This window comes from Equus caballus, chromosome 2 (genome assembly GCF_041296265.1).
Source record: "Equus caballus isolate H_3958 breed thoroughbred chromosome 2, TB-T2T, whole genome shotgun sequence".
Taxonomy (NCBI): domain Eukaryota; kingdom Metazoa; phylum Chordata; class Mammalia; order Perissodactyla; family Equidae; genus Equus; species Equus caballus.
In genome coordinates this window covers 75,691,795-75,716,461 of record NC_091685.1, presented here as the reverse complement: position 1 = coordinate 75,716,461, position 24,667 = coordinate 75,691,795, and the positions used below count along the sequence as shown (strand labels likewise).

Here is a 24,667-nt window from a genome sequence, read left to right as displayed (position 1 = left end):
GATTGTTCCCAGGATACTCCCTCAGAGAATGGCCTTGTGTAGGACCAGGGTACATTGAAGGGGAGAAGACTAGAACTGCTGAGCTTTGACTTGCATATTCCTGCTGGCATGAATTCCTGCTATGCTTGTACTTCTTGGCTTGCAAATAAATACGTGGCGATCAGAGGGATGTCACCTCAGTCCTAGAGGCTGATGGTCCCTTGTGCCATTAAATAATATAGAGGGTGTTGTGTCTATTATATAGACGTGTTCTGTATATTCATTCCGTCCGCCCCGTCAGCTGGCTGCCTAGCTGGTCTCGGCAGCAGTTGGTATTAATGGATTTTCTTTTTAACCTCCAAACAGAGCAACATTTTGCAGATGTCGTACTTAGTGAAGAATTTCTCAACCTCGGCATTGAACAAGTGTGCAGCTTAATCTCAAGCGACAAACTTACCATTTCCTCAGAAGAGAAGGTAAGTGTATTTTTCTTTTCCCAGTGTATAGTGATGTTGTATTTTTCCTTTTTTATTTCACTTTGGTTTGTAACTTTGTGACCCCATATGTGTAGTGATAAGCAGTGATCTTTGATTGTTTTATTGACTTATTGATTGTTTATGTAACTTACTGTTTTTTCACTCCTTAGGAGGTCCCCTAAATTGTTAGACATTAGAGTTTTGTACTTAATCCCCACAGCAAGAGCTTATACACATTAAACTGTCTGAAACAAGTGCCTTTGGGAACTGGGTTTCTTCCCACAGCTAGATGCCTATAAGAATTGTAATCTCAATGCAATATTTTTCAAACCAAAGTATTTTCATCATCGTGTGAATTGAAAGAAGTCAGCCAGGGTGGCAACGTGTAGCTGGTTCCAGACTGAACATCCTTGATTGTCCTCTTCTTTTAGGTTGGTCCCCTGCTGCTTACACCCCACCCCTGCCAATGCTTCCTCCCTCCCTCCCAGCGCACTGTGAGTGCTGCAGCTGGTTGTAGCCTTCTGTCTCTCCACATCTTGGGTTGCCCTTGTCAGCCACCTACCCTTTTCATGTAGTTGGAGGGAGAATCTTCTCTTAGTGTGTTTTCCTTTGGGTAGGTTTTGTAGCTCATGGGAATCAGGGCACAAAAGCTCGTGAACACGCTGCATTTTGAGGAAGTAAAACTTGAGTTTTTCCTTTGTGTGCTTTGCATTTAAAGTTGTTTAAACTCCCAGTCTATTCCCCAAGGATATTCATTCCACCTAAGAGTAAAAAGACACATTTACACTAATATCTACCATATGAAAAAATACATGAAAAGTGGCTGTGAGATATACAATCGTAGCACTCTTGAAATATAGAGAGGAAGGCATTACTATTCGTGTTTAATAGACATGTATTGAGTGCCTACCATGTACCAGACACTGCCGTGGAGTCCTAGATATGAGAAGATTAACAAAATAGAATTCTTTACTCATATACTAGCAGGACAACCAGCGGGATTGTAATAAATGAAGACAGAAAGCTATTAAGGGTACTGTAGGAGCGTTTAATCTTTCCTGGGATGGGATGGGGATGGGAGTTCAGTTCAGCTCAGCTCAGATATGTGACCCAAGTTTTTAAAAATGAGTATGAAGTTTGCCAGGGAAATAGTGGTGAGTGGGAATGGGAAGGGCATTCCAGGTAGAGGGACAGAATACACAAATGTAAAGAGCAGTGAAAAAATAATAGCATTCAGTTCGTTCAGTATGATTAGAGTTTAGAATATGTTTGGCTGAGTGGTAGGGGATAAGATAGGAAGATGACATAATAAAATATCTCAGCTATATTACAGAAAATTCACTTTGTCCTAGTGATAAAAGAGCCTCTAAAGAATTTTAAATGGTGGAAGAATGCCATGATAATATCTGCATTTTAGAAATGTCATGAAGGCTACTCTGGTTTTCTCCTGCCTAACAGGCCACCCCAAAATGTAGTGACATAAAATAATAACCATTTTATTGTGCTCACAGTTCTGGGGGCAGAATTCTTGCAGGCCATATAGGGACAGCTTGTCTCTGCTCTACAATCTTTGGGGCTTCAGCTAGGGTAGCTGGAGTGGCTGGAGATAGCTGGTATGGTTCTGCTGGAGCCACGTATCTGATGCTTCAGTCCTTCTGGACATGGCATCTTCTGTGTCTGGAATATCCAAGATGGCTCACTCACTCTCTTGTCTGGCCCCTGGGCTGGGTCTTGGTTCGTATCTCTTTCTTCCTCTTCCCTCTTCCCCATCCTCCTTTCCTCTTCCTCTCTGTGGCTAGCTTGGGTTTCTCATAGCATGGTGATCTCAAGTAATAAGACTTCTTACATGACATCTGGCTTCCCTCAAATGAACATTTTAAGAGACCAGAGTGAAAGCTGAAAGGCTTTGTATGACCCAGCTTCAGAAGTCACACAGCACTACATCCACCACATTCTGTTGGTTACACAGGGCCAGCTTAGATTCCCTGTGGGAGGTTACTTCAGAAGGTGTGCATACTGGGAGATGTGGTTAATTAGGGGACCATCTTTGGAGACTGGCAGTCACGGTGGTATGTAGCATGGACGAAAGTGTGATGAGGGTCAGATAGGAGGATGTTGAAGTCACCCAGTGAGCAACAGGAGCTGATGTAAGATGGTAGAAGCAGGGGACAAGAGAAGATAGAGCTGAAAAATATTAGATAGAATTGATCTGTCAATAAGGATCCTTTTTATCTCTAGCACCTGGCACATAGAGGTACTTGGTAAATACTGGTTGACAGAATGAATTAAAGAGACGTGTTAATTATAATGTAGATTATTTTTAGTTTCTTGCTCTATTCCTGCATCAGAATAACCTATTTTTGCTTCCAATAATGTATTTACATATCATCAAACGTTTTCTGCAAACTCTTTAAAAATTATTGGGTTATGTATTCATGAGTCTGGAAGGATATTATGTAGTCAAATACAGTCTTCACATTAGCTTTCTGATAGGTATGTACATATTGTAAGTTGTAATGCCCTTATTATTTCGTTTTTTAAAAAATTCAAAATATTACATTTTAATATATTCTACTATTGTGAAAAAAGAGAGTTAATTTATTCTATGGACCCTTGATTTAGAAACATATGATCCAGCATTTGCTTGTAAACCAAAAGAAAAAGCCAAGAATGAATTGTTTGTAAGGGTACATGATTTTCATCCCAGAATATCACTTTGTTTTATTATTTTGGGTGCTTTATTCCAAATGGACTTGATACTTAAATCTAGGTAAGTAGAACCAAGTTTGATTTGGAAAGGTTATCAAGAGTAAATTAGATCATATATCATCAGATTGTCACAGCTACCACTCAAGTTCAAAAAGATTAGATAATGTACTTGGTAAAATGTTTAATAAATACCAAATGAAAAGTACTTATGAAATTAAAAGTAGAACTACCATATGATCCAGCAATCCCACTTCTGGGTATATATCTAAAGAAATGAAAACAGGATCTCATAGAGATATCTGTACTCCCATGTTCATTGCAGCATTAGTCATAACAGCCAAGATTTGGAAACAACCTAGTGGCTGTCAGTGGATGAATGAATGGATAAAGATGTGGTATATTTATACAATGGAATATTACTCAACCATGAAAAAGAAGGAAATACTGCCCTTTGTGACAACATAGATGGAGCTTAAGGACATTATGCTAAGTGAAATGTCAGACAAAGAAAGATAAATACTGTATAATATCAATTATATATGGAATCTAAATAAGCCAAACTCACAATAACAGAGTGGAGTGGTAGTTACAAGGGGTTGGGGGGGTGGGGGAAATGGGGTATGTTGGTCAAAGTGTGCAAACTTGCAGTTGTGAGACAAGTAAGTTCTGGGGATCATGTACAACAAGTTAACAATACTGTATTGTGTACTTGAAAGTAGCTAAGAGAGTATATCCTAAATGTTCTCACCACAAAAAAGAAAGGGTAATTATGTGACCTGATGGAGGTGGTAGCCAAAGATAACGATGGTAATCATTTTGCAATATGTAAATATATCAAATCAACACCTTAAACTTACACAATGTTATCTGTCAATTGTATCTCAGTAAAGCTGGGAGAAAAGTACTTACCAAATACCAGATGGGAAAAAAGAAAAAAAAAATAGCATGAAGGGCTTTTTAAGTACATCGCAAGTCAAGATTTTGAAAAACTTTGAGCCATGGGTTAAACTTAGGTGTCTTAGCAAGAGTGGTGTATGAAATATAGTCTTATCATATTTTATTTAGATCCCTTGGTACATAACTCATTCCTTATTTTTCATTTCCCCTATTTCCTGTAAGGTATTTGAAGCAGTAATAGCTTGGGTGAACCATGACAAGGATATAAGGCAAGAATTTATGGCTCGGCTAATGGAACATGTCCGGTTACCTTTGCTTCCTCGGGAATATTTAGTTCAGGTAAGAGCACATGCAGAACACATGAGTGCATGGAGCACTGTGTCACTAGGCTGGAGGCATGTGGATCAGTACGAAGTGATGAGAGCTACAAAACACAGATCCATGGGGTGCAGGACAGAGGGCGGTAGACGCACCTACAGTCCTTGGCAGCTGCTCTCTCTCAGTCCACTCCCCATTCTTAGAAATTTGCTTCCTCCTCTTTCTGATTTGGGTAGGTAGGTACTAGAGCTTATTGAGGCGGTACTTGTGGTCATGTAAGTCCATGTGAGTAAATGCACCTGGGGCTCTGCGTCACTGCTCTGCATCTTTGCTTTCATTTTCATAGACTCTTTGGATTGCCCTGCAGAAATGGAATTTCGACATCCCATCTAAACACTGTTTCATTTTATTTCATAATTTCACAGTGGCATGCATTTGGTTTCTATCTTTATTTCTAAGCTCATGGAAACCAGGTTATTTGAAATAAATAGGAACTAATTGATCTTTAGTAGTCTCTGAACAATTTTAAATTTACTTTTTTTATTATTAGCATCCTACTAGGAACATTTCAATGTATTTATTTATTTATGTTGAGGAAGGTTGGCCCTGAGTATCTCTTGCCAATCTTCCTCTTTTTCCTTGAGGAAGATTGTCCCTGAGCTAACGCCTGTGCCAGTCTTCCTCTGTTTTGGACACGAGATGCTGCCACAGCATGACTTGATGAGCAGTGTGTAGGTCTGCACCAGGGATCTGAACCCACAAACCCTGGGCTGTTGAAGTGGAGCACGCAAACGTAACCACTATGCCACCAGGCCAACCCCCATTTCAACATTTTTATAATTGAAACCATCTAAGGAAACATTTCTTTATTAAGAGATTAGATTTGAGCATTTTAGGATTTTTCAAAGCCTCATTATTTGTTGTGATCTGTGTAATATTTGGTACTCTTCTGTTAAGAAAATGAACAGAAAAATCTTGTCCTGCATTTGAGGTCAGGGATAGCATGGACAAGACTTATTTGTGCTGTAGGCACATTTTACAAGGTATTTGGAGTCCCTTTTCTGGATATTTGCCGCCTTGTGTTTGAAAAAGATCTTTAATTTATCAGTATTGCCTGCCCCACCTGAAGGACTCATCATCTAAAATTTTTTTCTTGGTTTTCTTACTATTTGGCTTGATGTTTAAAGATAAGAAATAGGTGAATATAATATTGCCTAAGGATTATTCTATTGCTGACATTGACATATGTAATTTTCATTGCAGTTCTCTTTATTACTTCTGTATGTTTTTCTCTGCAGACCAGATACTTGAGCATTTTTTGATTTCATTTGTTTTTCTCTTAGTGATATTTACAAACTTTCCTCTGTAACTTTCAGACGGAAAGAGGATAGTTACTGTTTTTTTGCCTCTTCTTTACTTCTGTTTCTTTGTCAGTTTTATAATGAAATAGTTGTCCCCTCATGGGGTGTGTCTGGTTTCTTCTTCCAGAGGGTTGAAGAGGAAGCATTGGTCAAGAACAGCAGTGCTTGCAAAGATTACCTCATTGAAGCTATGAAGTATCATTTGCTGCCAACAGAGCAGCGTGTATTAATGAAGAGTGTCCGGACCCGACTGAGGACACCAATGAACCTTCCCAAAGTAGGATCTATTGTTCATACTTGTTATTACCTCATCTGAAAGGCCTTTAGTGAGGCCGTTAATATTTTTACTCATATGAATTTCCGTGCTTTATTGTTTTAGTTTCCCTGCAACAGAAAATGTGCCTAGGAATTCATTGTAGTGTATGTAATTTAACTTCTGTATTGATTTTGTCTCTGGAGGGTGGGGATCGTTTGGTTCGTTTAATCTTTATAAACTGCATGATGTCACTCTTCTGAAACAGAAGGCAACTGGTTTTTGTCCCTTCTGAGCTTTATTAGCTCTAGTTATGGTAGAAAAGAAAGTCAGACTAGGTGGAAAGATTTCTGTGTGAGCTACGTGTTTAGATAATAACTGAAAACTGAGTAGTTTCACAGAATTACATATTAGAACTAAGGATGGTAAAGAGCTTGTTCAGTTCATTTCCTCCCTCTGCCCTGTTGAACACTATTTGGTGGTTCACCCACACATCGTCTGTAGCCATTTCAGTGTAGATTTCCCATATGTCTTCCCAGATCTCCAGTGTTCATATTTTCCTGTGTGAAAGTTCATTTTCTATCTTTGACTTTTTAGTTGAAGCCATTCATGTTTTACTTATTTTAATTTTTCTTATGGAATAACCCCTCATTTCTGTCCCTCTGTTTGTAGTGCCTTTCTGCTCCATTTGCTTCTTTATGGTATTAAAAGACCAACACTTTAAGCACCATTTTGTGTATGGTCTGATCAGAATGATCCATAATAAAATGCCTTTATTTGCTCATTTATTTTTAGCTCTTGTGTGTGTTTGGGGCAATGATGGATTAAGAAATAAGAATTAATCTGTTATCCATTGTTCTCTTATGTCGTCTTTAGTTATTACTCTATCCTTTCCGTTAAATTATGTCTTTTCAATTTTTTCATTTTAATGCTTTTACTTAGTGTCTTTTCAAGTTTTATTTTTGGAATCTACATTTTTAATTGCTTCAAATCTATATTGGTATTGTTTTTCCGTTTTGCCCAGTGTTAACAACAGTTCTCAATTTAGAACTAACTGTGGATTTTGCCAGTGTGCTATTTACTCCTGTTTTTCTAGATCGTTAGTAAATATTTTAATTTAGAATGGACCTCAACACTCTTCCTGGTGACACTTCATAAGAAATACCCACTCACTGACATTATCCATTAGTAGAAAATTTCAGTCCATATGATTATGCTTATTATCTAAGCCAAAAATAAGTAATTTGGCATATAATGTCCAATGAGATTCAGGATCAGACAGATTCAAATTTGGCATGATTTTTTTTAACATCTCTCTGCGTGTTACTCATCATTTTGTTGGCTTCTAGAAGTTCGAATGCTTTTCTCAAAATATTCTAAATTTTTATTGAGAATTATTATCACTTAAAAGATATTTACAAGGCATTCACTTCCTATCCTGTTTTGAAAATTGGTATTTGCCTTTTTTAAATTTTCTGATCTCTCCTCAGTTCTCCAAGATTTTTCAAAAATAATTGTAAGTGGCTCAGTAAGTACATTAGCTAGTTCCCTTAACACCTTAGTATGCATGCCATCTGGGTCTGCTGATTTTATAAATGTTTACATTTTCCAAATACCCTTTTACCTGCTTTTATAAGTAGCCATCTTTATAAGTCTTCATTACTTCATATTTGTCCATATTATTTGGTGTCGGTTTTTGTTCTTACAAAAAAATAGATTTATAAAAAGGGTTCATAGTCTTAGCTCATTTAAACTGCATTTCTTTTATGCTAGTCTTTCTAACTTCCTTCTAGATAGTTTTATCTTTAATACTTTTTAGACATTTCATCTTTGTAAAAGATCTCTTCTTAACCTGTGTATTCCCTCTTCTGGCATCTTTAGCTCTGTTGCAGAGACCTTTAGAGTGAAAACGAATTCTCTTCTAATTTCTGGAATAAACGTGTCACTTTTGAAAACCTTCTTTGGAGTTATTGGTAAAATCCTGTCAAGTATTTTATTTTCTTTTGTAGAGTTGTGATCATCTGTTCAGTTGACATTGTTTCTGGGCTTCTCTGATTGTGGCTTTGGAATGGCCCTTCCAACTTTCTTATAGTTTTGGATTTCTAAATTCTTTAGCCTTTCTTTTGTGATGTGCATGCTGATCCATGAAGGTTCTTTCTTCTGCTCTATCTAGGAGGCTAGGGAGGAGAGGCAGCACACATGGCAGACCGCAGTGAGCCACACTGTTGCTTTGACTTTGTGTTTGCATGATCCTTTCTCAAAGTTTATCTATCTGCACATATTTTTGAAAAGGTGCTTGTGTTGGATGCTCTTTCAACAGCACTATTTGTCATTTTAGAGTGGTTATAGTCAAGATTAATTCTAGGTCTGTAGGCAAGAATGAGGCAAAGATAAATTTTTCATGCTTACATATTTCATGGTAATGATGTGTTTTTTCAAAGGAATGATAAGTCAAATCAGACAAAATGTGGTAGTAGTGCTGAGGAGAGTACTGTAAGGTTTTGATAACATTTCTACCAAGACAGTGACTTAGTACTTTTTATATCAGGCTCTGATTCTGTGGACTCATACCAATTTGCATGTATGATTCTTTTTATAACTCAAACATTAGTTTTGCATCTTCAGTAAACAGTTGGGATTGTGCAAGGCGCTTTTGGATTTGGACATCATAATGCTATGTATATTTTGCTCCTGTACTCTATTGTTAGCTTCTTTTTCTCTTTGGAATCTGTATTTTTACAAGTGCTGTCATATTATTTCTGTGTATATATTTTTCTATATTTTACCCAGGCTATCTATTGAGATTTCCAATTGGAAAATTATAAAACTTGACTTTTCAGGAGGCAGTTTTTTAACTAATATTTTAAAAGTGAAGAAAATGAAAGAACAAAGTTTAGTTGACCTACATTTCAGGATGGTCACTTGAATTAGTTTAACTCCTACCCTTTGCCTTCCTTAAATATGTCACATTTAACTTTTCCATTCAAAAGGTCTTCCCAGTTTTCTGTTCCTTTCCATTAGAATGATAATAATTAGAATGATGTTTCTCAAATGAGGTCAGGTGTCTTTTACAAATAACTGGGGTGTGAGAGTCAAGAGCACCTCTTTTCACGATAGTAGCACAGTCTCTCGATCTCATCCAAATATCCCTTGTCTTCCCATCAAACATTCTTTCTTGTCCTCGTTATCTCTGATTCCTGGAGTCCCAAATCCTCACCCTGTTTTACTTCTCTTGGGTGAGTAAAGGACAGCTATTCCTACCATTCTCTGTGCTCAGTGGCATGTTTTCCCTCCATCCTCATTTTGATGTGCAAAAGTGAACTATTGCATGGAAATCATGAAATCTAATAAACCAGTCTTGTTTCTTGACGATTTTTTGAAAAGTATTCCCTTCAGAGTTGTTTTTTTTTAATTGATCTTCATCAGAGATGTTAACCAAGCAAGCCCTTTCAAGTGTTGTCTAACTGCCAAGCAGAGTGTAGAAGTTTAAACACAGATAGATCCTATATAAATCCCTAAATACAGGGTTGATCTTACTGTCTATTCCACCTCTGTGGTTTTACAACCTTGCCCCCAGCCCCTTTGTTTTCCTTTGGTGATAGGAGAGGAGGGTATTGCATATTTTCTTTGTTTGTTCTTCCTTTTCTTTATTTGCGTTTAACACTAGAAGAATAGCAGATCTGAAATAAAATCATCAACGGTCTATGTTCAGTCTTCTTTTTACGACCTTTAAAGTTACTTCTACTCTCCAGTTAATAAATTACTAAAATAGACTTCTTGTTGGAAACTTGGTTTGCTCTGATTCACAATCATGCTTTCTTTGTGTGTACTCATCTTTCGATAGTTCCAAGTACAGGTAGGTCGTTACTCAGTCAAGGTTGCAAACCTCCCGTTTTTCTGTTTGTGAGTCATTCCATCTTCTGTTTTGATTTTTTCTTTCCTTTGAACACCTGTTATTCTATCATCATCTCATGTTTTCCCCAAGGACCTTGCCATTCTTTACCATTTTCCATACATGACATTGTTAACTTTTATGTTCTTCTGATTGATGGGTGTGTTTTCACTGTCGCTAAAGACTGCCTGTTTGTACTCAGGAAAAGATAAACACATTGACTGCTAAATTCCATCTCTCTCTCAAGGTTCCACCCCCTCCAGGGAGCTTTCACTAAATTATGGCAATGTTCCATTTTCTGATCAGCAGTAGCAGTTAATGTCTACACTAATCATATAGCTTTTTGGTCATATGTAATTGTGTATTGTTCTTGAATTACTTCACGAGTCTTTTCTCTTTAGTGAGATCTATAAGCTCTTGGGGGGTAGAGACCTTGTCTTATATTTCTTATGTGTAACACCTAGCACAGTTCTGGATAAATACAGATGATAGACACTTAGTAAATAATTGTCAGATTGAGTTGAGTTGAAGAAATTTGTAGACCTCATTTATTCTCCGCACTAGACTATTGTGCATTTATTCATTATGATTTCTAGTATCTCCATTATCTGTCCTATTAGGTTGTTTTATTTGTGGGGCATCAAGGGAGGTCTCTTTACTTGAGATCCAGGAATCTGTGCTTTCTTGTGAACAGCAATTCAATTACTCCTCCTTTTTCAATAGGATTTTTTTTCCTCTTCTTCCATCGTTCTTTTAATACCTTTCTGTCCTTTTCACCTCACCTCCCCACTAACATAAATTTCACTTCTGTCTGCTCTCCTAGATTGTGGAGATCCAGTCCCTGGTCATTACAGAGCCAGGATCCAGTTTATAGCAAGCCCTTGACATACTGCAGCCTTGCCAGTGCTGACTGCCTGCTGTTTTTTGGCTTAAATACTGCTTTTGCTTGAAGGATCAGAAACTTATTTTAGTTTCTGAAATCCTTATTTTGGACTAAATGTGCTAGATAATAGAATTGTAGTTCTAACATGTGCCCCCTTTGTTGATGTTTATTAAATGTTGATTAGGTGGTTGTTTCCCCAATTCACCCTCCCATCTTCATCCTAACACTCTTCACATCAATGTCTTTGTAAGACATTTTAAATCCCTGACTGCAATAGTTGTTTGTTCAACTGCTTACATTTCTGCCCTTCCAGTTGATGGTGGTGGTTGGAGGCCAGGCACCGAAGGCTATCCGAAGTGTGGAATGCTATGACTTTAAAGAGGAGCGTTGGCACCAAGTAGCAGAATTGCCTTCCAGGAGATGCAGAGCAGGTAAGCATGATGCTGTATTGTCAGTTGCTTGTTGCTGGATCATTGGGAGCTTCTCTCTCAGGTCTTATTTTATTAGTTAGAAGAATCTTTATTGGAAAAGCTTTGATTAAAATAGCTATGTGGTTAAATAATGATTCAGGAATCTCATAAACTCACAAGACATTGATGGGGCTACCTACTCTGTCTTCATCTTTAGGTATCTTTCGGATTCTCTAGTAGAAGGTGGAGTAGCTAGCGATTTGCTGGATATTTTCTTTGTTACCTTTGCAGAAGTGTTGAGAAAGAACTCTTTAAGTTGGGACCTTTACTTCTAGGAGAGTCCTGACTTAGCTATAAGCTGAAGTTGCGTTCTTCCAGGCATCCGTTTTACAAACATTTGTTGAAACAGACCTTATTTGCAATCAGAAAAGGCAGGTGCAGACTCTGAGGATTCTGCCTGGGACTCAAACTTGAATCCATAATTCATAGCTCCCTTAGCAAAATGAGTTCTACGTGCAATGGAACATTTCTATCACAGTAGTGCCGTAACAATACATCTTGGAGATTGTTACATATCAGCATAGAGTTACTTCATTTTTTAAGAGCTGTCTGATATTTTTGGGGGAGGTCTGAATGTAGTATAATTTTAACTAGTTTTTAATATTATGTTTTAAACAATGCTACAATGAATTTCTTGTACATACACCATTGTGTACAGATATATATACTAATATATTTTAGTGAGATGAAAGTCTGGAACTAGAATTATTGATTCAAAGGGTATCCTAAGGGGATACACCAGTTATTACTTTCACTAACAGTAAAATATGAAGGTACCAGTTTCCGTACATTCCCGACAGCACTTTGTAACCAGATTGGGTTTTGCCAGTCTGGTAGGTGAAAAGTGTTATCTCATCTTACTTTTGTACTTCTTTTATTATGAAGAAAGTCAGACATCTTTGTGAATTGTTGCTTCATGATTTTTGCCATTTTTTATTACAGTGTTTTATTGATTTGATAGATATATGTTAAGGAAAGTAGTCTTTTTGTCTGTCATAATGTGGTGTGAATATTTATTTGTATTAATCTTTTATCTTTTGATTTTACTTGTGTTATTTTTGCCATGTGAAAATTTTACCTTTTTATGAAGTTCTGTATATCAGAATTTTATTTTTTGACTTAAGAATTTGTTTCTTATGTAGAAAAGCCTTACTCCAAAATTATTTGTATGTGTGTATGCACATACGTATGTTTTTTAAAAAGTTTTTATGTTGAAATAATGTTACACTTACAGAAGAGTTGCAAAGATAGTACGAGTTCTGATATATTCTTTCCCTAAGATTAACATCCTACATAACTGTGCTACAATTATCAAAACTAAGAAATTTGGGGCCGGCGGGCCGAGTGGTTAAGTTTGCGTGCTCTGCTTCGGTGGCCCAGGGTTTCGCCAGTTCGGATCCTGGGCATGGACATGGCACCGCTCATCAAGCCATGCTGAGGTGGTGTCCCACATGCCACAACTAGAAGGACCCACAACTAAAAATACACAACTATGTACCTGGGGGGCTTTGGGAGAAAAAAGGAAAAGAAAATTAGAATTAGTGTATTACCATTAACTAAATTACAGATTTCATGCATATTTTACCAGTTTTTCCGTTAATGTCTTTATTCTGTTTCAGGGTCTCACACTGCATTTCGTTGTCATATTTTGTTAGCCTCTTCTGATCTGTGACAGTTCCTTTGTCTTTCCTTGTCTTTCATGCCCTTGATTCTTTTGAAGAGTACTTGGTCAGGTATTTTGAAGAATGTTTCTGAATTTGAGGTTTGGTGTTTTCTTATGATTAGATTGAGGCTATTATGATTATTTCTGGTTATGTTAACCTTGATCACTTGATTAGGGTGGAGTCTGCCAGGTCTCACCCTTATAACAAAATTGCGTTTTAAAAATATGAATTTTTCTAGTCCTTGTACAGTTTTATTTTTTATATTCGTATCAAAAACATTTGGACTTTCTTTTGATATGAGAAGTAAAACGTGGGTTTTGTTTTTTTAATGACCAGCCAGTTGTCCCAACATCTTTTATCAACTAAATCTACCTGTCTCCACTCATTTGAAATGCTGCCTTTATCATATACTAAGTTTCTGTGTTCACCTGGTTTTATTCAAGTTTTGTTTTCTGTTCCATTGATTTGTCTTGCCTCATGCATCAAAACAGAACAGTTTTAATTACTGCGCTTATAATATGTTTTCATACGTGATGGGACTAGTTATAGGACTAGAGGTGGGACTCATGTCTTATTTTCTGTCCTTCAGTAGATTTTTAACATTTTCTTTGTATGGTTCTGTGTGTGTCTTGGCAAGTTTATTCTTAGGTATTTTATCTTTATTGTTATTGTTAGAAATGAAATCTTCCATGATATTTATAGCTGGTTTTTTAATTCGTATCTGATTCCTAGTAGTTTCCTTTACATTGCACCATAAGTCACTAGACTGGGTCCATTCCAGAGTATACTGTTCGTGAGTAAATTTTACCTGCATTGTGCCCTCATCCCCCACCCCCTTCAGATTGGAGCTGATGCCCTTTAACTGTGTAATCTTAGGCAAACTACTCAGACTTCCGGGTGCTTTGGTTCCCTGTAACTTATCAGTTACTGATAACTTCCCTGTAACTTATCAGTTCTTTTAGTTCAACCCCATCTCCACCCAGAGTGGGGCAAACTCACCTCATAGACTGATCATTGATCATAGATTGATTCATTTTTTTTTTCTTCCTTGTCTCCTGAAATACCCTAATACTTGGTAAGCATAATATACTGTCACTACAAGATTACAAGATAATGGATTTTTGTTTTGTTTGTAAAGAAAAGAAAATGAACATTGTAATGACCCAAATTCCCAGTGAGCATTTCCCAGTGTTACTTATGATTTTGGATACAGGACATTTTCATGCTGAAATATGCTTCCTACTCTGTCACTGCTCACTGGCCCCCAGGCCCTACCAAGAAATCTACCACATTTCCTGCTGTCAGGGGTGCTCAGGAAATCTAATGGTTACCCTTAATCATTTGCTAGTTCTCTGCCTCCTTAAATTGTCCATTGCTCTTGGCTGTCCTCAGGCACGCTGGATTTACTAGCTCGTAGCTTGAGTATTCCTTTCCTGATTGAATCAGGGACTGAAAAGTCATTCCTTTCCCTAACGGGGAGCTGCCAGCACGGGCAGCTTCACTGGAACTGTAAAGAGTCTTGATGCCATATGAAGGACTGCACAGCTATATATATTTTGGGGGCTGAGGGAATAAGGCATCAGAAGGTGAGACAATAGAGAGGGTAGTGGTGCACTCCTCGCCTGGTGACGTCATGTGAAACGCTGCACTAGTCAAACATTTGAGCTGGGGGTTGCTGTTCTCCCTCCTGGGATTCAGCGAACTGAGAGGCACAGTGCCTTGCCCTCAAGCTGGGGCAGTGACATAAACATTACAGAATTTAAGAACAACCAAGAATTTGAACAGTTTAAAGCAATGATATTGCAGACTAGACTACGTGAGATTTATGAACCTTAAAATAGATGTTATTTACTACAGGGGTTCAGGATCTGGAGGTAATCCCCTCGGGCTGAAGCTGTTCAGGGAGCACCTCCTAGAGAGTGTGCAACTCTCACTGGGGCTTGAGGCTTGAAGAAAGCAGAGTGGATGGCGAGAGGAGCTTCTCAGATCAGGACAACAGCGTCAAAAAGCTGAGAAAAGTGGAAAGGTGTTTGAAACCCAGAGTCTAGCAATCCAGTTTCTCTGTCCAGGGATTCCCTAACATATCTCTTGGGGTCAGCACACTTTTTCTTAAAGGGCAAGAGAGTAAGTATTTTAAGCCTTGTGGGTCATATGGTCTCTGTCATAACTACTCAAGTGCCACTATGGTGCGAAAGCAGCCATGGACACTACATAAATGAATGGGGGGGCCCCTGTTCCAACAAAACTTTATTTATGGATGCTGAAATTTGAATTTCATGTAATTTTTTTATGTGTCACGAAATATTCTTTTCCTTTTGATTGTTTTTCAACCGTTTAAAAATGTAAAGACCATTCTTAGCTCATGGATTCTATACAAATAGCTTGCCGGCTATAATTTACCAACCCCTGGGTTAGCCCACTAACATGATCAACTGGGAGCACATTATGCAAATTAAGTATAAACCTATGGAGTAGAAGATCCAAAATTGAAAGCCACAGGAGATGTATACAGGTTCAAGTAGTTAAAAAATATTGGCTTATTATTCAAGTCTGTAAATAAGTGTTTGAAAAAACCAAGAGTCAAAGTAGTACCTCAGCCTATGCCCTTGCATTTTTATTTTGGTGAGGAAGATTGGCCCTGAGCTAACATCTGTTGCCAATATTCCTCTTTTTGCTTGAGGAAGATTGTCCCTGAGCTAACATCTGTGCCAGTCATCCTCTATGTGGGATGCTGCCACAGCATGGCTTGATGAGCACTGTGTAGGTCCACACCTGGGATCTGAACCTGTGAACCCTGGGCCACCAAAGCAGAGCATGTGAACTTAACCACTATGCCTCCAGGCCAGCCTCTGTTGCATTTTTTAATAATCTTAGAAAGGAGGACAATGTAGTTGTTATATATTCTTGCTAATGCATAGCATTTCTTAGGACCTATTCAGTCAGGATTCTCCTAAGAGTAACATATTCTGACAACAGCTATAGACATATAGGAAAGCAGTCTTTAGATGGTGGTAGTTTGGTCGCATATTCATCACCTGCTTTATTTTTTGCAGGAATGGTCTACATGGCTGGGCTTGTTTTTGCTGTTGGTGGCTTTAATGGCTCCTTAAGAGTCCGCACGGTAGATTCCTATGACCCCGTGAAGGATCAGTGGACCAGTGTTGCTAACATGCGAGACCGGAGAAGCACTTTGGGGGCTGCTGTATTAAACGGATTGTTATATGCTGTAGGAGGCTTTGATGGGAGTACAGGTAATTTCCCTTTCGTCTTTTCTACATTGCTGTTAGAATTAACATAGCAGTGACATTTATGGAGCAAATTGTGGCAAAATAAGGAAATATTTGAGTGTTTTAACAGGAATTATAAAGATAAGTTAAAAAATTCCATCAAGAATTCCTTTATATTATGTAAGAGTGCTAAGTACATTTCTTTCTTATGCATCAGTATCAGACATCTTACCAAGTTTAAAAAGCTAATAAATGTCAGTAGCTTGGGCAGGAGCCCTCTGGCAAAGAACCTATTTCTGTTTATCATGTAATTGATATGTTTACATTCCATCATTTCCTCTTAATTTTAGCCCAATTTAACATACCTGAAGTATTTTTCCCTAATAATATATATATAAAAGAACAGTTACCTAAATTTTTTCTGGAGGGAGAAATGAAGAGCATTGTGTTTTATTACAGGTTTATCATCTGTGGAAGCATATAACATAAAGTCTAATGAGTGGTTTCACGTGGCTCCAATGAACACGAGGAGGAGCAGTGTGGGTGTCGGCGTTGTTGGAGGTAGGTGCTGACAGTTCTTTCAGGTCAACGTTTCCAGGTACCTACAGCTTCTTGATTGTTAGGAGCGGTTATTCCAGTAATCTAGACACCAGGTTTGTTTTGTTTTGTTTTTTAATAAAGATTGGCACCTGAGCTAACAACTGTTGCCAGTCTTTTTTTTTTCCTGCTTTTTCTTCCCAAGTCCCCCCAGTACATAGTTGTATATTTTAGTTGTAGGTCTTTCTAGTTGTGGCATGTGGGACGCCGCCTCAGCGTGGCCTGATGTGCAGTGCCATGTCCACGCCGGGGATCTGAATCGGCAAACCGAAGCGGTTTGGAAGTGCAGCGCACAAACTTAACCACTCAGTCACGGGCCCGGCCCCCAGTTTGCTAAATAGACAAGCAAATGATTATTTAAAAAGGGGAAGTAGTAGTTACTGTGAAATTTTAATTATCCTCTTTTTAAAATTAGCTTGTCTGTATAAAGTAACCTATATAAGGCCCTTGCTCTCCCACCCTGTCCCTCTCCCCCTCCCCCTCCTTTTTTCCCCTCTGTCCTTTCCTCCTTTCTCTCTCTCTCTCTCTCTCTCTGTAACCTGTATAAAACTGTTATCTGATCTTAATACAGTTGTTTCAGGAACAAATCACATGGCATATATGCAAGATTTTATATCTGGAGAAGGGCTGTTTAACATTTAAGAGATGAGTTGCCACAGTTACTTATTTTTATCCTACTTCGTCCCCCAACAGAGCCTAAGAAAAGCTATAAGTTTTATTTTTTGGTGTGATTTTTTTTTTTTATTTGTTTGGGAAAATTGGGGGAGTTCCCACCCCTCCACCACTGTGCATATAATTCTCTGCACTAACTTTTTTTTAAACAGCTTTATTGAGATATAATTCATATAACATACATTTCATCCATTTGAAGTGTACAGTTCAATGAACATCCATCACCACAATTCACTTTAGAACATTTTTATTACCCCAAGGAGCAGCCCTATTCCCTTTTAGCTGTCACCCCATCCTCCCTAGCCCTCAGCAACCACTACTCTACTTTGTGTGTCTATTTAAATTTTCCACCTCTGGGCATTTCCTATTAATGAAATCATCCAGTATGTGGTCCTTTGTGATTGGCTTCTTTGACTTAGCATAATATTTTCAAGGTTCATCCATGCTGTAGCATTTACTAGTATTTCATTTCTTTTTATTGCCAAATAATATTCCATTGTGTGTTGGTACTAATTCTTGATTTAACTTTTCTTTTTCAATTTACTAACATAACTTGATATTTAATTCTGTTTTCCAGGATATTGTTCACTTGCCAAACAGTGTTACCCAAAGATATAAAGAGTGTATTTTCTGTTCTATCAGTCAGGTTCTTGATGTAAATGTTAACTTAATATCATTGTATATGCCCTGCAGATCTTCTAATGTGATTTGATAACACCATCTGTCACCATTAGGCAAGATCTTAACAGTTCATAAAAATCAATAACACTTGAAAGGGAAACTCTGCTACCATAGAAGAAAATATAAAATTTTCTGACTTAAAAAAATAGCTTTTGTTGAATTTGGCTTTCTTTGTGATTTGTGTTTAGGTCTGCTCTATGCTGTAGGAGGTTATGATGGAGCTTCACGTCAGTGTCTTAGCACAGTAGAGTGCTATAATGCTACAGCAAACGAGTGGACCTATATAGCAGAAATGAGCACCAGACGGAGTGGAGCAGGTGAATAGGAACCTCATTTAGCAATTGAAGCATGAAAACAATGCAAAAGAATTAAACAAGTGAAATGACTCATTGGCATCTCTTTAAATTATCAGAAAATATGTTATACACTGATTTTAATGACACATATCTTTTGAATTATGCATGTAGTGGTAGTTGGCTGCACTTAAATTTCATTTTGAAAAATTTAATTGCTAAGTGCCATATTAAAGGCTGCTTCTCTCTTTCATTTAATTATTTATAGTATTTGACATTCATTTAATTTTTTGTTTTTAGTGCTAATTGGAAAACTTGCTTAATAATGAAATCTCTTCATGTCCGTTTCTTAGAAATTTTGTGCTTTAATACTGATTTGCTTTTATCATGAAAGTTATTTTCAAAAGGATTATGTTAAAAGACTTCCCTCTCTGTGTTTCAACTACATGTTACTTTTTTCCTATTTGACCTCTCTTTTTTTAAGTTGAATATATTTGAAATATAACACATGCCTCTTTTTTTAGAATAATAGTTCTTTCTATTCATTTCCATTTCTTAGGTTGTATGCTTTAATATTGACCCTACTTTTGAAACAATTATTTGTTACAAGTCATTTGAATAAAACCTTAGTATGTTATAAATTTCTCGTCCCTTTTACTCTACTATAGTTTGGTCTTTGTGTTTTCTAGGTGTTGGTGTGTTAAACAACTTATTGTATGCTGTAGGGGGTCATGATGGCCCTTTAGTACGAAAAAGTGTTGAAGTGTATGACCCCACCACCAATGCATGGAGACAGGTTGCAGATATGAACATGTGCAGAAGAAATGCAGGTATCTGTCTAGTTTATGATTATGAAATTTATATTGAATTGTCCTTAAAGTATTACTGGTATCACTGTGTATTTCCATTGTTCTTTTACCGATCTGGGTTACCTAATAGACTAACTCTTTAAAGGCAGAAACTTAGGTAATAATCCTATATAGTCAGTGCTTACCATAGTGTGTGGAACATAGCAGATTATCGTGACACTTCAGTTAAGTTATAATTTCTACTAGTGGCTGCCTTTTTGGTGATGAATGTAGAGACTAAATTAGGGGAAGAGCCCTCTTTATTTGATGCTTGAATTCATTTATGCTTACCACAAACATTTTTTATATTCCTAAGATGTCATCCAGGCACCTAAATTGAGAAGAAAGGATTATACTGGCCAGGAGAGGAGGATATTTGTTTAATTTTAAATGAAGAGAGGCAGGATCCATATAAAGTTGAAATAGCAAGCAACTTAAATGTCAGATTTCAAAATTTTTCATAAGTATGATAAGTTATATTATAACTTATAATAAGTGATATCAAGAGTGGAGGAAAAATGGAGTAAATCTGAATTAGATTATGAGCAGTCGTATAATACGTAGCATATCTGTAATAGGTTCTCAATATGTGTCTGATTGTGATGAATTAAACTGAATGGACTAGAATCATGAAACACTGCAGGCGAATTTGTCCTTTTGGCAAAGTGATTTGGCTCCCACCTGCCTTACAGGAATTTTAAGTGGATCAGTGGATTAATAGAGTTGAAGTCTTTTGAATGTATATCTAATATATATCAAATGGATATGGGGACTGGCCTCCTTCTCTGCAGTGGGATGCCCTCTAATCTGTGAACCCCTAGGAGACCTGAAAAAGCTTTTTAGGAAAACATAAGCCCCTTACTTATCCCTTCCGTGATAGCAGAGTCATTGCGGGCAGCTGGGGGGCATTCTGTCTCCATACAGTCTTTTGGCATCTGTCAATGGACTAGAATTGAGATCTGCATACTTATACCAGCAGCAGCTTTGGGGAGCTTGTGTGGCAGCTATATTTGGCTTTTGCTTTTCAAGTATTTGAACTGCTGTAAAAAGTGTGAGTTTCCTTCCTTGAAGAGGCTAGAATAGTGACACAGTTGAATGTAAGTAGAGAAGATCCACTCCGTTTGCACAGAAGATACTCTTGCCTAGTGCACTTTTGAGTGCTATATAGAAATTTGGGCTCATTATTTTGTTATGTTAAAAATGTGCAAGCATCTGTTAATTATGTTAGTAAAACTATCTACAAAACTGCAGAAATCACTGTGTGGGCTGTATCCTTCTGGATTCTTTGATGCTCTCTGGTACCAATTTATAATAGCCCTGAAATAAATATGCCTTAAAAACTTAAGCTGAAATAAAGAGCTTTTAAGACATATTTACCTTTTAACTCAGCAATTTTATTTCTAAAAATTTATATTAAAATATTTGCAAAAGTATGTGAAAAAGTATGCAAGGGGGATCCTCGTTCATTTCAACATCATTGATAAGAGCAAAAGAACTGAAAATAAATATCCATCAGTAAAAGACAAATTATGGTATTATCATACATGGAATACTATTCAGCCGTTAAGAGTCATGTGGATCTATGTTTATTAACTTGGGGAAATGTCCCGGGTATATTGTTTGGTGGGAGTGGGTGAGTTATCATGTAGCATGTGTAGTACAAGCTACTTCAGGGTTGAAAAAAGAAGTGTCTGAGTATGTATGCATAGAAAAAAGTCAGCAAGAGTAGAGATCAGAATTTTTTTGTGTGTGAGGATGAGGAAGATTAGCCCAGAGCTAACATCCATTGCCAATTTTCCTCTTTTGCCTGAGGAAGATTGGCCCTGAGCTAACATCTGTGCCCATCTTTCACTATTTTTTATGTGGGACACCTCCCACAGCGTGGCTTGATGAGCGGTGCTTTAGGTCCACACCCGGGATCCAAACCGGTGAATCCTGGGCTGCCAAGCAGACTGTGCGAACTTAACCGCTATGCCGCTGGGCTGGCTCCGAGATCAGAATTTTAATTGTCATTATTCTCAGTGATAGAGGATTAGAGGTGATCTTTTTTCTTTGTTTTTTTCTAGATGTTTTGAATTTTTGCAAGAAAACATGAGTTTTTCTAACAATGAAATAAATAATATTGTTCTCCCCCTCATTTTTTCTTTTTTGCTGGGAAAGATTCACCCTGAGCTAACATCTGTTGCCAGTCTTTCTTGTTTTTTTCCTCCCCAAAGCCCCAGTGCATAGTTGTATATCATAGTTCTGAGTCCTTCTAGGTCTTCTCTGTGAGCCCCCACCATAACGTGGCAACTGACTGATGAGTGGTGTCATTCCGTGACTGGGAACCAAACCCGGGCCACCAAAGTGCCGAGAGCACCAAACTTTAACCACTAGGCTATCAGGGCTGGCTCATGTTCTCCTCTTTTAAAGGACAAAAAAGAAGTAACTATTCTGTATAATAATTAAAATTCAGAATCATTTTTACCTTCTACTAATATATACTTTTCCTTAGGATTGCCTAAGAAACTGACTTTGGGAAAGTTACTAACTTCTTTGACCTTTTTCTTTTTTCTTTTTCTTTTTTTTTAAGTAAAATGAGGATTAAAATAGTTTCCAATCTATAAAGAAAGGTTACTATGAAGATTAAATGAAATCATGCATCTATAAAGCAACTACTGCATAAATGATGTGAGTAGGAGCTTAGAAGTGCTATTAGACTCTCACATATAAAAGGAATTCTTTCCGTGTTTACCATCTTTTCTTTTTGCTTCCTTTCAAGGAAATAAGCATCTCTGGATAGGGATATTCATATTCATCCAAAGTTTTTAAATAATTGTTTTCTTTCTGCCAACTTTTTTTAAGGAGTTTGTGCAGTTAATGGTCTGTTATATGTAGTTGGAGGGGATGATGGTTCCTGTAACTTGGCATCAGTAGAATATTATAACCCAACAACTGATAAATGGACAGTTGTGTCATCTTGTATGAGCACAGGGAGAAGTTATGCAGGTAATAATTGTCTAATTTTCTATTATAATAAAAAAAGATTACGTCATTATGATTTTTATATTAAGAATGTTCTGTTATGAGAAGAAAGTCTTTTCTCAAAGTATGTTTTCTTATTCTTAAAATAATTAATATTGAACATGTACATTCTGAAATAAAGCACTAGTATTCTTTGATCATTCTATAGTCATTTGTATTCAGAATCCCAAATCTTTCCAATGCAGAATTGTATAATAAAATTTAATATGGTCAAAATTTGTATGCAGTGGAGTGAAGTTCACCAAGTGGCAAGGCTTTAATTACTCAGATACCAAGAACTCGGACCCCTCCACGTCTGCCCTGGCACGGCTGCATGCAATAGCGTTCTAGTGAGGCCGTGGAGCAGTTCTTCTTACTGAAGCATAGCACTGGTTGAATTCTAAAATAATCACTGTTGGTCCATTCTCTTAGTAAAAGAAATGGTAATACTCTTTAATAAATATAATGAGTCTTCAAATCTATGTTGTATGTTAATTATTCTGATGATATTTATATTGTTTTAAATATTAGAATTTTCATTAACATTCTAGTATTGATCCAATAGTGGAGAAAAAAGTTTATACTAGTTAGCCATCACTGTTGTTTATGTATTATCCTAAACAACTCCTAATAGAAGAATTATATACAGTAGGATCCCAGAAAAACATGACTCAAAATTAGGTGAATTTTTTTAACAGCTTCATTGAGATATAACTGACATAGAATAAATAGCATATATTTAAAGTGTACACTCACCAAATAATGAATATATCCATCACTCTCAAAAGTTTCTTTGTGTCTTTTTGAATATTAAGTGGATTTTGGTATTTCCTGAGAAAAATTATTTTCCCTTAATTGTAACTACAAAGAGCAAAAGACTAGTCTGCATTATGTAGTCTGATGTAGTTTTGGTCCATAACTAAACAGAGATTTCCCTATCATTTACATTAAAATGATAGTAGTGCTAAAGTTTGAGAGAGAGATTTTGAAACGTCATAAATCATGATGTGGTTCAGCCCCTGTTGCTTGAGTAAGAAAGAATTCAGTATTTTCAGAATGCTGCCTGTGACGTCTGTTTTATTTCTTCATTTCTTTGCTCAGGGGTCACAGTTATTGATAAACCGTTATGAGCCTGAAGGACGTTTCCGACGTGTTTATACATGAGAAACAGGCTTCCACAAGTATTTCTGAAGTGACTGAGAACCTAGCACTTCTCCACTTGTAGCTGCACTTTACGTCTCAGCAGAAGATACGATCGTCTGCCTTTTTGGCCTCAGATACTGAAGATTATTTTTTGGTAGAAGCACTGTGTAGGCTTTCTCTGCAATGAGCAGCAGCTGACTGAATTTTAATAAGAAGCCTGGACTGCAGTACTGACTCTGTAGTCTTTAGCCAACGGTTGTTTTCATAAAGACTAGTTCTTATCAACCTTGAATGACTGGATTATTTTGTGAAGGAGGATAAAGTAATATGTGTTCTTGTAAAATTCAGTTTTATCTTTATTCCTTCTGAAAATCTGTATACACATGAACTGAAAATCTTTGAACAGGTATTAAAATCTATGTAAGTATTCAAACTAGTTGAGGGTTAAAACTGTTTGCTTTTATAAAATATCTTTGATTACATGAGTATAATAAATTGTGTGCATATAAATGTGTGTCTATATGCTTTCCTTTAAATATGTTTGAAAAGATGTTTGAAACTTGATTATACTATTTATAATTGGCACAGTACTTTGAATTATGCCAGTACTACATTGTAAAACAGAGTTGTATTTTTTGATATTTAACAATGCTTAACACTTTAAAATGCCACTTCTGAGGAATGAACATGGTGTAACACACTTGAATATGTGTGATGCCAAACTTTTTTAAATAAAATATAAATTATGCTTATTTATTATTTCCTTTGGTTTAATCTTGGTCATGTTTTGGTGTGTATTTTTAATTTTTTTCTTAAAGTAACACTTTGGCATGAATATTAATGCAGGTTTTGATGAATTATAATGAATGTATGGAATTCAACTGAATTTGCATGGTCTTAAGAATTTTTTCTGTGTGTATAAATTTAGCTGCTATTAACAGAAGAGAGAATTTTCTGTGGGTAGCTATGTGCATTGATCAGATACAGTTTTTCTGAGATCTTCAATTAATCTTACTTTAAAAATGACCAAAACATGTCTTTCTTGAATTATCTTTGAATAAAAGTTTGTATATTATTTGTTTCACCTTGTCCTTGATTTTTTATATATTTAATTTGATATTAAGAAAGTTGCCTATTCAGTTTTTCTGTTCTCTTGCAAAATTTGCTTTTTCTAACTTCACAAATCAATGTTTTTAATTTGTTGCCAAAGTAACCTATAAGGCAAGTCTGTTCAGTCAATAACTGAAGTCACTGGAAATTGTTCTCCAAGAAGAAGTTAGCTCAGCCGTCAAGGAAATCTG

General features: G+C 36.8%; 1 protein-coding gene across 3 annotated transcripts in view; it reads left to right on the top strand.

The window, feature by feature from the left end:
- KLHL2 (kelch like family member 2) overlaps window positions 1-24,441 on the top strand; it is a 107,388-nt gene extending 82,947 nt beyond the window's left edge. For 2 of the 3 annotated variants that reach the window (XM_023636349.2, XM_070261415.1), the window contains 10 exons: window positions 346-455; window positions 4,284-4,400; window positions 5,868-6,017; window positions 11,082-11,199; window positions 15,956-16,153; window positions 16,589-16,690; window positions 18,268-18,396; window positions 19,062-19,202; window positions 22,065-22,208; window positions 23,325-24,441. In XM_023636349.2, coding sequence (XP_023492117.1) covers window positions 346-455; window positions 4,284-4,400; window positions 5,868-6,017; window positions 11,082-11,199; window positions 15,956-16,153; window positions 16,589-16,690; window positions 18,268-18,396; window positions 19,062-19,202; window positions 22,065-22,208; window positions 23,325-23,353 — 1,238 coding nt within the window. In that variant the 3' untranslated portion in view covers window positions 23,354-24,441. The remainder of the gene's footprint in view (window positions 1-345; window positions 456-4,283; window positions 4,401-5,867; window positions 6,018-11,081; window positions 11,200-15,955; window positions 16,154-16,588; window positions 16,691-18,267; window positions 18,397-19,061; window positions 19,203-22,064; window positions 22,209-23,324) is intronic. The other variant, XM_023636350.2, reaches the window with a different exon arrangement.
- The last annotated feature ends 226 nt before the right edge of the window (window positions 24,442-24,667 follow it).